At 49.5% G+C, this 14,189-nt stretch overlaps 1 protein-coding gene across 1 annotated transcript; it reads right to left on the reverse strand.

The window, feature by feature from the left end:
• Positions 1–293: 293 nt before the first annotated feature.
• TEKTL1 (tektin like 1) lies at positions 294–12,532 on the reverse strand. Its single transcript, XM_012457783.2, has 7 exons — positions 11,862–12,532; positions 9,520–9,624; positions 2,566–2,764; positions 1,994–2,160; positions 1,802–1,897; positions 1,595–1,708; positions 294–698 (listed from the first exon to the last, which is right to left on the reverse strand). The coding sequence occupies exons 1-7, from the start codon at positions 12,429–12,431 to the stop codon at positions 447–449; spliced, it is 1,503 nt and encodes a 500-aa protein (XP_012313206.2). The 5' UTR covers positions 12,432–12,532; the 3' UTR covers positions 294–446.
• Between the last annotated feature and the right edge of the window lie 1,657 nt (positions 12,533–14,189).

Below are 14,189 nucleotides of genomic sequence, written 5' to 3' on the forward strand. Positions count from 1 at the left end.
TCAGGTGATCCGCCCACCTCGGCCTCCCAAAGTGCTGGAATTACAGGCGTGAACCACCGCGCCCCACCTACAATCACCATTTGAAGTGGGTGCTGTCGTGCTCCTCATTTTACAGGTTGGAAAGACCAAGGCCAGAGAGGGACAGTGACTTGCCCAAGGCTACACAGCTTGAAACCGGGAAGCTGGGATTTAACTCCCAGCCTGCTGGCACCCAAATCCATCCTGTTAACTACCAGGATATGTTGCCCATATCGTGTCCTCGGGTAAGTGGTTGATATACAGTAGGTGCCTAATACATGATAATTATTGTTGTTTTTAATTATAATTCTCCTAGAGGGCGCTTGGAGGGAGGGTGCGTCAGGGGAGAGGGAGGGCCATCGGGCTGTGTCTGCTCTCCGAGGCTCCCACCAGCAACCAGCCGGCTGGGGCAGGGGACGCTGGGGTGACTAGGGGTCGGCGCTGCTTTTGCTGCGCGGCGGCGGCGGCGAGGACGGGTCCCAGTGCTTAACCAGGCGCTGCGCCTGCTCGTAGCAAACGCGCGGGTGCCGCTGGCGCAGGCGCAGGCGCACCACGCTGTGGTCCACCTCAAGCCCGACGTTCTTGCAGTTGAGGCCCCAGGTGAGGCTCCTGTGCGTGGCCAGCAGCTCGTCCAGGTTCTTTTCCACATGCGTGATGTGGCTCTGCACCTTGTCGGTGCCCTGGAGAGGGCGCAAGGCACACCCGTGAGCCAGAGCCGAGGGCAGGGAGCTACTTGGGGTGGGCAGGCACACCTGTGCCAGGTGCGTACGTAAGGAAAACAGCTAAGGAGGGGAACACATCTTGGTGGGCGGGGTGTGCCTGGAGGGAAAAAAAAAAAAAAAAAAAAAAAACGAGACAGGGCGTGCGGAGGGAGGGGAATGCATCTTGTCAAAGTGTGAGGAAGGAGCCTCCTTAGGAGGGGTGCTTAATAACAGCTCAGGGCCAGGCGCAATGGCTCATGCCTGTAATCCTAGCACTTTGGGAGGTCGAGAGGGGTGGATCACCTGAGGTCAGGAGTTCGAGACCAGTCTGGCCAACATAGCGAAACTCTGTCTCTACTAAAAATACAAAAATTAGCTGGGCGTGGTGGCACGTGCCTGTAGTCCCAGCTACTCGGGAGACTGAGGCAGGAGAATCGCTTGAACCCAGGAGGCGGAGGTTGCAGCGAGCCGAGATCGCACCACTGCACTCCAGCCTGGGCAACAGAGTGAGACTCCATCTCTAATAATAATAACACGACAACCCGGGTGCTTTGAGGGTATTCTATGCAGGCACCATGCTACATGCCTTTCATGCTTGAACTAATCAGTCCTCACCCCCACCATTTGAAGTGGGTGCTGACATGCTCCTCATTTTACAGGTTAGAGAGACTAAGGGCAGAGAGGGACAGTGAGGGTGTGTGTGAGCGGGAAGGACAGGGGTTGAGGGGACTTATTTGAGCCAGGTGTGGGTACTGAAGCCCCTCTACCCCACTTCGTGGCAGGAGTTGAAGGACAGGCCGACTGGTCCAGGTGTGCTTGAAGGAGCCTTACCATTGGCGGGGCTGTGCCTAGAGGGGTATGGGGAAGGAGTTTACCTGTGCAAGGCGCGCAGCCTCGGGGAGTTGGGTGCCCACGTGTCTCTGGTACATGCGAACCAGGGGTCTGTTCAGCTTTTCTCCAGTCTCCAGGTGACCTTTCCACAGAGGACCCTGGTGGAGTGTGGTGTGCAGAGCATTGAAAAGCAGCCTCCGCCTACCGACACCCCTGCCTCCATCCCCGAAGGCTCTCACGCGGAAATGTACCTTGATGAGACCGCAGGTGGTGTGCATCTCTTGGTTGTATTTCGCGCACCGGTGGATAGTTCCCCTCATCAGTCCTAACGTCATATTTAATCTTTCCTGGGGGCGGGGTATTGCAGGAGGATCACGCTGGCTCCCAGTCCCCCTCTCCTCTCAGGTCCCACCCTCGCCCGCAGCTGCGGGTAATGTGCTCACCTTCAGCTCCAAGGTCTCCCTTGCCTTCTGCGCCAGCGAGGCAGACACGCGGTCGCTTATCTGCAGGTGTTGCTTCCCGACGTCCGCCTCATTCTTTGCCATTTCCACCAAGGTGTCCTTGGACTCGACCAACAACCGCTTGGCTTCGTTTAGCGCGGCGGCGCAAGCTGCAAATTGCCCAGGACGCACGTGGAGGCACCAAGCCCTCGGTTCCCAGACCCCCTGTCCCTCTCTCTATTCTCAGGTGGTGGTGGGCCCTGGGCGAGGGGGCTTTATTGAGGGACTGAGAGAAAGTCCAGGGGGCGCGGGGGATAGTGTAAGTAGCGTCTTGGGTTGATTTCCTTAGAAGCAGAGCCTGTGAGTGACTGAGTCCTCAAGCAAGTGTGGGCAGGAGAGTGCAGGGGGAAAAGCTGAGTGACAACATGTGTTCAGCAAGATAAGTTTTCAGCCCTCCCATTCGCTGTAGGGCTATTTCCCAGGAAGGGGACAGCTAAGTGGGCGAGGGGTTGCACTGATAGTCAAGGGGGTCTTGGTGGGCACCAATGCTACCCAGCACGGTGAAGTCCTCCTACCTGGGGTATAGGTGCCCACAGGGTCTGGAGGAGGCGTTTTTTGACCCTGCGTGCGTGGGGTGGGGGCCCGGGAGAGGTTCACCCATGAGTGGCGTCCGGCCTGCTCCAGAACTTTGTCCAGAGGCTGGTTCATCAGGTCCACGGCTTGGAGCCGCTCCTTGAAGCAGAAGGCCAGGGTGTCTCGGCAGGAGGCCAGGGTCTGGATGGGGTAGGGAGGAAGAGAAGGCAGAGTGAACTGGGAGGTTCACTGGATGAAAGTGATTTCTTTGCTTTCATTTGCTGTAGGCTTGAGCCTTATAGTCTATAAAGCATCTATACCTCTGAATGGAAACTGACCCTCTATCTTTTTTTTTTAAGGGACAAAATCTCACTCTCTCATCCAGGCTGGAGTGCAGTGGTGCCACCATAGTGCACTACAGCCTCAACATCCTGGGCTCAAGTGATCCCCCTGCCTAAGCCTCCTGAGTAGCTGGGACTACAGGTGTAAACCACCATGCCCTGCTATTTTTAAAACTTTTTTTAGAAAAGGGGTCTGGCTATGTTATCCAGGTTGGTCTTGAACTCCTGGCTTCAAGCTATCCTCCTGCTTTGACCTTCTGAAGTGTTGGAATTACAGGCATGAGGCAATGTGCCTATTTTTTTTTGATACTAGTAAAGGCTTTTACTTATGAATATATGTATATATTCATAAGTAAATATGGATATATATATATCCATTCCTTTTGAGACACAGTCTCACTCTCTTGTCCAGGTTGTATTGCAGTGGTGCAGTTATAACTCACTGCAGCCTCAACCTTCTGGGCTCAAGCGATCCTCTCGCTTCAGCCTCCTGAAAGAGCTAATTTGTATTTTTTATTTTGTTTGTAAAGACAGGGTGTCACTATGTTGTCTAGGCTGGTCTCAAACTCCTAGGCTCACGCAATCCTGCCTCAGCCCCACAAAGTGCTAGGATTACAGTCGTGAGCCACTGTGCCTGACCTGGAAATATTTTTTGATTTAATTCATTTCCCCAATCTGCCAGAGAAATATTTTCTTTCATGAAATCTTTTTTAGGAGAGGTATGTCTTTGTCTTATGAAAAAATATTTTTTTCCTCCTTCGACTCACATCGAACCACCCCTCAAGGTTTACTTTATTATTTTTGCTTAAAGTTTTGTTTTTAATTGAAAAATAATTGTGTATATTTATGGCATGCAATGCGATGCTTTGATTTGTGTATGCAATGTGGAAGGGTGATATCAAGCTAATTAACATATCCACACCCCACATACCTATCGTTTTTTGTAGTAAGATTATTTAAAATCTGTTCTTTTCCACTTAATTTTCCCCAGCTTTATTGAGGTATAAGTCACAAATAAAAATTATATTTATTTAAGGTGTACAACTTGATGTTTTGATGGATGAATACACTGTAAAACAAAATCACTGCATTCAGGCTGGACATGGTGACTCATGACTATAATCCCGGTACTTTGGGAGGCCAAGGTGGGAGGACTGCTTGAGCCTAGGAGTTCGAGACCAGCCTGGGCCACATAGTGAAACTCCATCTCTACAAAAAATGCAAAAAAATTAGCTAGGCGTGGTGATTCACGTCTGTAATCCCAGCTACTCAAGAGGCTGAGGTGGGCGGATCACCTGAGCCTGGGAGGTTCAGGCTGCAGTAAGCCATGATTGCACCACTGCACTCTGGCCTAGGCAACAGAGTGAGACCCTGTGTCAAAAATAACAACAACAACAACAACCAAACAAAAAACCATGAACGGTACAGTTTCCTCAATAGCCACTACAGATAAACACACGGATGAGTTAGTGGTGCTGACAGATATTCCCTCAAATGTGGCTTTTAGGGAAGGGATGGTGTGTTAAGGTTTGGGAACGTGGAAATAAGAGTCAAAGGTCAGGCAATTCTGCTTACATTTTCTCAGGTGATGAGTGTTTACTTGGATGTCAGGTAATCTAGGGAAATTTTATATAAATAAATATATATGTACACACACACACACACACACACATACATACATATATATACTTTTTTTTTTAGATAGGGTCTCACTTAGTCTCCCAGGCTGGAGTGCAGTGGCATGATCACAGCTCACAGCAGCCTTGACATCCTGGACTCAAGCAATCCTCCCATCTTAGCCTCCCAAGTAGCTGGGACACAGACATATGCCACCACACTGGCTAGTTTGTTTTTTTTTTTTTGTAGAGACGAGGTTTTACTGTGTTGCCAGGCTGGTCTCAAACTCCTGGGCTCAAGTGATTCACCCACTTTGGCCTCTCAAAGTACTGGAATTACAGGCATGAGCTGCTGTGCCCAGCTAGGGAAATGTCTTAAGATCACTTTTTTATTCATAAAGTTGTCTTCTATTTATGGCACTGTGCATAGTAACCAGGTAAAAGTGAGTCTGCTCAGTTCCAGACAGATCATGCAATGGTGTGATCTCGGTTCACCACAACCTCCACTTCCCTGGTTCAAAGGATTCTCCTGCTTTGGTCTCCTGAGTAGCTAGGATTACAGGCATGTGCCACCACATCCAGGTAATTTTTTTATTTTTTAGTAGAGACAGGGTTTTGCTATGCTGGCCAGGCTGGTCTTGAACTCCTGACCTCAGGTGATTCATCCACCTTGGCCTCCCAAAGTGCTGGGATATGGATCGATTCTGAGAAAATGGTTTCCTTCCTCACTTCATTCTTGACCCTTTTCTGTTTCTTGTTTGTTTGTTTTTAATGAGACAGGGTCTTGCTATGTTGCTTAGGCTGGTCTTAAATTCCTGGACTCAAGTGATCCTCCTGCCTCAGCCTCCCAAAGTGTTGAAATTACAGGTGTGAGCCATCACACCTGGCCCCTTTCTAGCTCTTTTTGCAGTTCTTGGAAAGAAGCAATTTCCAAGCTGAAGCTCAGCCGTCTCCTACACCCTCACCCAGTTCAGAAGCCTTCAATGACTCTTTGGGGTGGGTTGAGGGGAGCAGTAAAAGACAGCAACAGCTTCCCTGTGCTGGGTGTCCACTGGTTGATTTCTGTGCCTAGCTCTGCTCTGGCACCCCGAGAAGGCAGCCTGTCTCATCCATTTCTCCGTTGTAACATGGAGAGCTGGCACTCACTAACCCACATCTTGGTCATCCTGCGTCACCCCCTTGATTCTCAACGGGCACTCATCCCATCCCCACCACTAGCCTTGAAGTCTCCCTTCCTCTGCTCTGATCAATATTAACAGACTTCTGCTGTTCTCTGAGTTCCCCCTCCCCCCAGGTTCTATCGCATCTGGACAGCACCCCACCCATGTCCAAATCTTACTTCCTCCACAGTAAAATGAAACATATCGTATTCCTTTGATATTTGCAGTTATTTAAGAGTTATATCAAAGCAAGTCATTTGCACACGTATACACCCTTATAAATGCTCTTCATCAAGATATAAAATATTTCCATCATGCCATACATTTCTCTGGCTCCCCTTCCCTCTCTCCCTCCCTGACCCCCGCCAGTAAGCCGACCTGGAGAACAGTTTTACCTGGTCCAGTCCTTCCTTCATTCATTCATTCATTTATACAGAATCTTGCTCTGTCTTCCAGGCTGGATTGCAGCGGCATGATCCTGGCTCACTGTGGCCCTGAACTCCTGGGCTCAAGAGATCCTCCCACCTCAGCCTCCTAAATAGCTAGGACTACAGGGGCATGCTACCATGCCCAACTATTTTAAAAAATTTTTTGTAGAGATGGCATCTTGCTATGTTGCCCAGGCTGGCCTCAAACTCCTAGCCTCAAACTTCTGGCCTCAAGCAACCCACTTGGGACTCCCAAAGGGCTGGGATAACAGATGTGAACCACTGTGCCCAGCTGAGTTTTGCCTGATCTTAAGGAGTTGATAAACTTCCAACCTGTGGATGAGTGACCTGGTTTTGTAAGTATTCCTTTTGTCGAAACACAGCCATGGCCATTCACGTGCATACCATTTCTGGTTGTTTTCATGGCACACTGGTCAAGTTGAGTAGTTATGACAGAAACTGCACAGCACACAAGGCTGAAAGCATTTGCTCGCTGTCCCTTGAAGAAAAACCTCGCTGAATCTAAAACTTCATATAAATGGAATCCTATAGTGTGTACATTTTATGTCCAGCTTCTTTCTCTGAATATGACATATTTGGGATTTATTGATTTGTTTTAAAAGTGGACTTAAAAAGTCTTTTGTTCATGAATTCAAATATTCATTAAACCTCTACTGATGCCAGGAGATGTGCCCAGTGGCGGGGATACAGTGACCAGCAAGACAGCTTTCCAGGCTGGGTGTGGTGGCTCATGCTTGTAATCCTAGCACTTTAGGAGGCCAAGGCGGGTGGATCACGAGGTCAGGAGTTCGAAACCAGCCTGGCCAACATGGTGCAACCCTGTCTCTACTAAAAATACAAAAGTTAGCCGAGCGTGGTTCACTGAGCGTGGGCACCTGTAATCCCAGCTACTTGGGAGGCTGAGGCAGGAGAATTGCTTGAACCTGGGAGGTGGAGGTTGCAGTGAGCAGAGATTGCGCCACTGCACTCCAGCCTGGGCAACAGAGCAAGACTCCGTCTCAAACAAAAAAAAAGGACAGCTGTCCAGTTCAGCACCACGGACATCATTCCACCAACCCCTGAGTCTCCTACCTCGTCCACACCCTACACCCCCAGCCTGTTTCTTCTTCTCCCCTTCTCCCCACCCCGCAGTCAACACATTCTGACTGAACTTTGCTACGTGAAATATAATTTAGTACTGTATATGCCTTCAAGGTCGAATGCTTGTTTAAATGCAGTCTAGCTGAGGAACCTGCCTGGAGTCAACATGAGCAAGTTGACACATGCAGATAAGACCCAGTGAACAAGAGAAATAAGTATCTAGAAGAGCATGTAGATCAAGAGAGGTGGGCTTTTTATTTTAGTAAAAATAGATATAATGTAACATTTTGCCATTTTAACCTTGTTAAGTGTACAGTTTAGTGGCATTAAGTGTATTAGTGCTCTTGTGCAACCATCCCCTCCAGTAAGCTGACTTGGAGATCAGTTTTACCTGTTCTATTCCTTCCCTCCTTCTTTTATTCATTTACATAGAATCTTTCTCTGTCTTCCAGGCTGGGTTGCAATCTATCCCTAGAAATTTTTCACCATCCCAAACAGATCCTTACCCATGAAATAATTACTCTCCCTTTGTTCACTGGTGAGAATGAGCCAAGAGAGAAGGAAATGTGGATGATACAGGAGAAGGGTGGAATTATAAGATTGACAGAGGAAAAATGAAAAAACTTTCCTTTGGTGGTTTTCATGCATTGAATTCACTGTAGAGAAAGGAAAGCACAGGGAGTTGGAGAGGACTGAAGGGAGAGAAGGTATGAAATCACTTACCCAGGAGGTCAGAAAGTCTTTTAGAGACTTAAGGCGAGATCTCTGGGAAAGGTCTGAGTGCCAGTTTGAGGTTTGACTTGATGATTTTAAGTTGAAACAAATCTGATTGGTGGTAAGCATTTTTCTCCAGCAATATTCAGACCAGGTTCTCTCTAGCAGTCTGTCTTTGTCTCTGTCTACATCTGTCCTTTCCCAGCTCTCTCTCTCTCTTTCAGAGATAGGGTCTCACCCAAGCTGGAGTGCAGTGTTGTGATCATGGCTCACTGCAGCCTTGAACTCCTGGGCTCAAGCTATCCTCCTCCCTGAGCCTCCTGAATAGGAACTGAAAGCACGTGCAACTGTGCTTGGCTAGTTTTATTTTTTTTTTTTAGTAAATATGGGGCCTTGCTGTGTTGCCCAGGCTGGTCTTGAACTTCTGGCCTCAAAAAATCCTCCTGCCTTGGCCTCCCAAACTACCGGGATTACGGGCAAGATCCCTTTCCCTCTTTATAGCCCTTCGCTCCCAGGTCCATCCGCAAGGCCTTCTCCCTTCTCTGCCTCAGACATCCTGGAAGGGTATTTCAAGAATCACCAGATTTAAAGGAATACGACAGTGGTCAGAAGATACGCCCTATTCCAGTTCAGCACCACGGACAGCGTTTCACCAGTCTCAGTCTCTTGCCTCGTCCAAACCCCTGTGCCCCTCAGCCTGTCCCTTCTTCTCCCCTTCTCCCCACCCACAAGTCAACACATCCTTATGAGCTTTGCTACGTGAAATATAATTTAGTACTGCCTCTGCCCTCAAGGTCCAATGCCTGTTTAAATGCAGTCCAGCTGAGGAGCTCTCTCAATATAAAAGCAAGGAAAGTTCAACAACAATAAAAGACTTAACAGTTCAATCTAACAATCGGAAACAAACAATTCCCCAGCCTCCCTTTTCTTTGGATGCCTCTAGAATGCTAACTCTTCAAGGGCAAGGCTAGTTCTTTCCCAGTCACCACTTTATCCACGATGCAAAGTCCGGCGTCTGGGAAGCAGGTACCGGATTAGCATTTATCAAATGGATGAGTCAAAAGCACCCACAGGTTGTCAGCAAATCCTAACAGGTCCCAAAGGACCCCTGAAGTCTGGCTGCTCCCCTCCTTCATTTGTGTCCTCATGAAGAAGTTCTCATTGCAAGCACGAAGGGTGCATCGAGAGATCAAGTCTGACTGAAGCTGGAGCACATGTTAGAGTGCAAAGAGCTAGACTCCAGTCACCTGGGCTGAAACCACAGTGCTGCTGTTGACCGCTTTGCTTATTAGGTGAGGTCATCTCTCTCTGAGTCTCAATCTTCCCCTCTCTAATGAGGGGATCATAGTTTCTACTTCACAAGAGAGTCTTAAGGAGTGGATTCAATGACTGCACAGGGTATGGTACAGAGTGAGTGTTCACTGTTATTCTGAGACCAACCTTCATCTCCCATGGCCTCACTTTTCCATTTCATGAAGTGAAATGCAGTGAATATCTGGTCAGTGTGGCTTGAAGGAATTGCTATTGTGACAGTCCCCATTAGACAGCCAGGGATCCCCCTCCAGCTCCCATAACTTGTCCCCAGTCACCCCTAACCTTGAGTAGGACCTCTGATTTTTCCATATCTCTCTCCATTTTCCTCTTCATGCTTTTCAGCTCCTCCTTCTCCCATGTAAGCATACTATCAGCCTTGTCAGGGACCTAGAAAACAAGGAGAGAATCCCTCACATCCTTGGGAAAGGGCTGGGAAAAGATTTCTCTTTCCAGGATAGTAGAGGGTTTGCCAGCATCATAAACTCTGAGTTTGAAGGATGAAGGCATCCTTTGGGCAGGGTGTCTCACTCTCTGAGAAGGTTTGATCCTTTCAGTGGGTTCTCTCACTTGCGGGGGGTCTTGCCCTCTGGAGCATGGTGCTGGGGGTTTCTCTCTTTTACAGATAGGAGCCCAGCGGGCTGAGATGAGGGTGTCTAAAGTTGGGGGAGGGTTCTCACCCCCTGAGGCTGGGAGCTGGGCACCACTTCCCCAGTGATGGTCTTATCTCCTCTCCCTGGCTACAGGTGGAGGGATCATATCATAGGGATGATGAGGGTTTACCTTTTTGGAGTCTTAATATTTGATCTGGGGGCTGGGGGTAGGAATCCCATTCTGTGGGTGGGGGTCTCATCTCTCCCCTGGGAGGCTGGAATTTTCATACTTTTTGGGGTAGGGATTTGGGGTTTCACGTTAGGGGGAGGATTTCACCACTAGAAGTCTCACCCTTTCTCTCTGGATGGGGGCTTAACTTTTGGGTGTGAGGATTGGGAGTCTGAAGTCTCACTCTCTAGGGAGGACTTCTTCCTTTCTCCACAGATGAGGCCTGAGGAGGGATTTTCACTTCTTTAAGCTAGGGGAGCTGGGTCTTATTTCACATATTGGGGGGAGTTTCACCTGGGTTGGCACCTCTCCTCAGCTGCTCTCCTCAGCTGGGAGTTGGGAGTGTGTTTTCACTAGGACTGGGCATAAGGGTCTCACACGTCTGGCAGGGTCTTACCCTCTGGGCCTGGGATCTGGGTGGATGATTTTATGCCTGGGCTGAGGGCTGTGGGTTTTATTTTTGGGGAGATTTTCATGGAGTCTGAATCAGGGACTGCACCCTCCCTCCCTGACTGAGAGATTTGGATAATTTTCTCCTCTGGGACAGGGAAGCTGAGCATCTCAGCTCCTTGGGCAAGGCTCACTCTTTGAGTCTTAGGGAATTAGGCATCTCTTCTTGGGCCTATCTCCGTCATATTTTTTTTGTTTGTTTTTGAGTCTCACTGTCTCGCAGGCTGAAGTGTAGTGACCCTATCATAGATCACTGCAGCCTTGAACTCCTGAGCTCAAACAGTCCTCCTGCCTCAGCCTCCCAAGTAGCTGGGACTAGAGGCATGCACCACCATGCCTGGGTATTGTTGTTTAAACTTTGGTACAGACAGGGACTCACTGTGTTGCTCAGGCTGGCCTCAAACTGCTGGCCTCAAGTAATCCTTCTACCTTGGCCTCCTAAAGTGCTGAGATTGCAAGCACAAACTACTGCACCTGGCTAATGTCCCCCCAAGGTTTGGAGAGATGGGATCTCACTATGTTGCCCAGGCTGGATTGCAGTTGGCCTGATTATAGCACACTGCAGCCTCAAACTCAGGCTCAAGCAATCCTCCTGCCTCAGCCTCCAAGTAGCTGGGACCATAAATGCATGCCACCACACTGAACCATTAGTTATTATTATTTTTTTTTGTTGGGGGGGGTCTCACTATGTTGCTCAGGCTGGTCTCCAACTCCTGGCCTAAAGCGATCCTCCTGTCTCTTGCCGAAAAATGCTGGAATTACAGGTGTGCACCACCACACCCAGGTAACTTTTTAAAATCTTTGGTAGAAACAGGTTCTCACTGTCACCGAGGCTGGAGCACAGTGGTGTCATCATAGCTCACTTTAGCCTGCAAGGCCTGGCCCTAAGCGATCCTTCCACTTAGGCCTCCCAAAGTGCTGGGATTGCAGGCATGAGCTGCTGCACCTGGCCCTCATCTTCTTGCCTCTTATTCACCGGAGTTGGGTGTTTTCTCTATGGAACGGCTCTTTTTTTTTTTTTTTTAAGACCGAGTTTCACTCTTGTTGCCCAGGCTGGAGTGCAATGGCGTGATCTCGGCTCACTGCAACCTCTGCCTCCCGGGTTCAAGCGATTCTCCTGCCTCAGCCTCCCAAGTAGCTGAGATTTTACAGGCATGCGCCACCAGGCTAATTTTGTATTTTTAGTAGAGACTGGGTTTCACCATGTTGGTCAGGCTGGTCTCGAACTCCTGACCTTAGGTGATCTACCAGCCTCGGCCTCCCAAAGTATGGAAAGGGTTTTTCTGGGGCTGAACACCGCATAGCGGAGGCCTCTGTCTTTGCAATTAGGCTGGGGTTGCAGGGGAAGGTCCCACCTTCTCAGACTTGGGCCTGTAGCCCCGCAGCTTGACGCTCTGCTGGTTAAGAAGCAGACCCTTGCGCACTTCGCTGAGCCTGTGGTCGGTGACCTCTCGCTGGCGCAGCAGCTGTCGCACCCGCCCGTTAATCTGCTGCTGCGCGCGGCCGAGGCGGGCGGCGGTGAGGCGCGCTCCACGCGCGTGCGAGTGCACCATCTCGGCGGTCTGCAGGGCGCACGCTTGGCGGTGCAGGGGCAGCGGCAGGCGGGCATACCAGGCCGGCAGCTTCATCTTGCCCTTCCACAGCGTGACGCCCTCGCCGGGCGGCTGCTTCTCCGTGGTGCCGCCGCCTTTGAGCATCTCCACGCGGAAGCGCCAGGGCTGGATGTAGGCGGCGCGGCCGAGGTGGTGCGCCAGGTTCGGGTCCAGCACGGTGTCCTTGGGCTGCCACAGGGTCACCGCCTCCTGCCCGCAGCGGTCGGTCAGAATGTGCGCTGTCCTCGCCATGGCCTGAACTTCTTCGCGCCATGCTGGGGCCCCAATGCGCGCGTCCTGGCTGCGATCAGCCGGGGGTGCCAACACGGGCATGGTCCCTGCTTGGTCCCTCGGTCTGGCCTGGGACCCCTACGCGGAGCGGAGGGGACCCCAACGACACACAACTCTTTCCTGGCCTGTAGAGTGAGTGAACTGAGAGCGCGCCCGTCACCATAGCGATGGGCGCCAGAAGGAAGGTGGAATTCCGAGGTGGGGGAGGAGTAGGATGGAAGCTTTGTTTTGGAACTTGGCCCAATCGCGTTGGAATCCTGACTCCCTGAGAAAGATCCCATCATCGGCTGGGCACGGTGGCTCACGCCTGTAATCCCAGCACTTTGGGAGGCCGAGGAGGGTGGATCACAAGATCAGGAGTTCAAGACCAGCCTGGCCAAGTAGGAGAAACCCTGTCTCTACTAAAAATAAAAAAATTAGCCAGGCTTGGTGGCAGGAGGCTGTAATCCCAGCTACTGGGGGGCTGAGGCAGAGAATTACTTGAACCCAGGAGGCGGAGGTTGCAGTGAGCCAATATTGTGCCACTGCACTCCAGCCTGGGTGTCAGAGTGAGACTCTGTCATGTTACTGGAAGGTAACATATCTATGTGATACATATATGCTATATATACATATATATATATGCTACCTAGATATATACTATATATATATGATATCTAGATAGCATATCTATGTGATATATATATGCTCTCTAGATAACTTATCTATGTGACCTCTCTAGATAGTATATACACCTATCACCAAAGGTTATCTATCATCACCAAAGGTTGAATAAAGTGCTTAGCACTGTGGCTGACAGCCAGTAAGCATTATGTAAGTGTTTACTTTTCATATATATATATATATATATATACACATACACACACACACACATAACTTGTTTTTTTGAGACAGCGTCTCACTCCAATTGCCCAGGCTGAAGTGCAGTGGCACAATCTCAGCTCACTGCAACCTCTGCCTCCCAGGCTCTGGTGATTCTATCACTTTGGCCTCCTGAATAGCTGAATTACAAGTGCCTGCCACCACGCTAATTATGATTATTATTATTATTTTTAGTAGACAAGGGGTTTTGCTGTGCTGCCAGGCTGGTTTCAAACTTTTGGGCTCAAGCAATTCACCCACCTTGACCTCCCAAAATGCTGAGATTACAAGAGTGAGCCACTGCACCCGGCCTCTATACCACATTTTAACATCTAATCATCTGTTGATGGGCACATAAGTTGATTTCATAAACTTTGCTACAGTAAATAGTGCTGCCAGAAACATGTTCCAGTGTGGGTGTGTTTTTAATATAGTGATTTCTTTTCCTTTAGGTATATACTCAGCAGCGGGATTGCTGGACCAAAGGGCAGTTCTATTTTTAGTTCTTTGAGAAATCGTCATACTGTTTTATAGGGTCCAACCCTACAGGGTCCTGTGAGCCCCTCTCTGCTGGTATGGAGACAATAAACTAGAAATAAAAGACACAAGACACTGAGAAAGAGAAAAGAGAGTTTGGGCTCGGTGATCCACTGCCAACCAAAGCGCGGAGTCCTGCAGTGGCCCCGAGTGCCTGGACGCTCTGACTTTTATTGAGTACAAAGCAGGGGGCAGGGAAGGTAGGGTGAAGTAATGGTGGTCGGTGATGAGGGTAAATCACGTGTCTTGGAGATGGGGGGTCCAGGACTTTCAAGTAGCCGAGGAGAGGAGAAAACCTAATGCGTCAGCACTCTTCACATATTTGTTAGAAATGTCAAGGACATTAATTCTTATCTTCTGAGCAAAAGAGAAACCAGGCGCAGAAGCAGAACATGAGAGTGG

Source organism: Aotus nancymaae, unplaced genomic scaffold (genome assembly GCF_030222135.1).
Source record: "Aotus nancymaae isolate 86718 unplaced genomic scaffold, 86718_ANA_hifiasm-v0.15.2.pri h1tg000028l, whole genome shotgun sequence".
Classification (NCBI taxonomy): Eukaryota; Metazoa; Chordata; class Mammalia; order Primates; family Aotidae; genus Aotus; species Aotus nancymaae.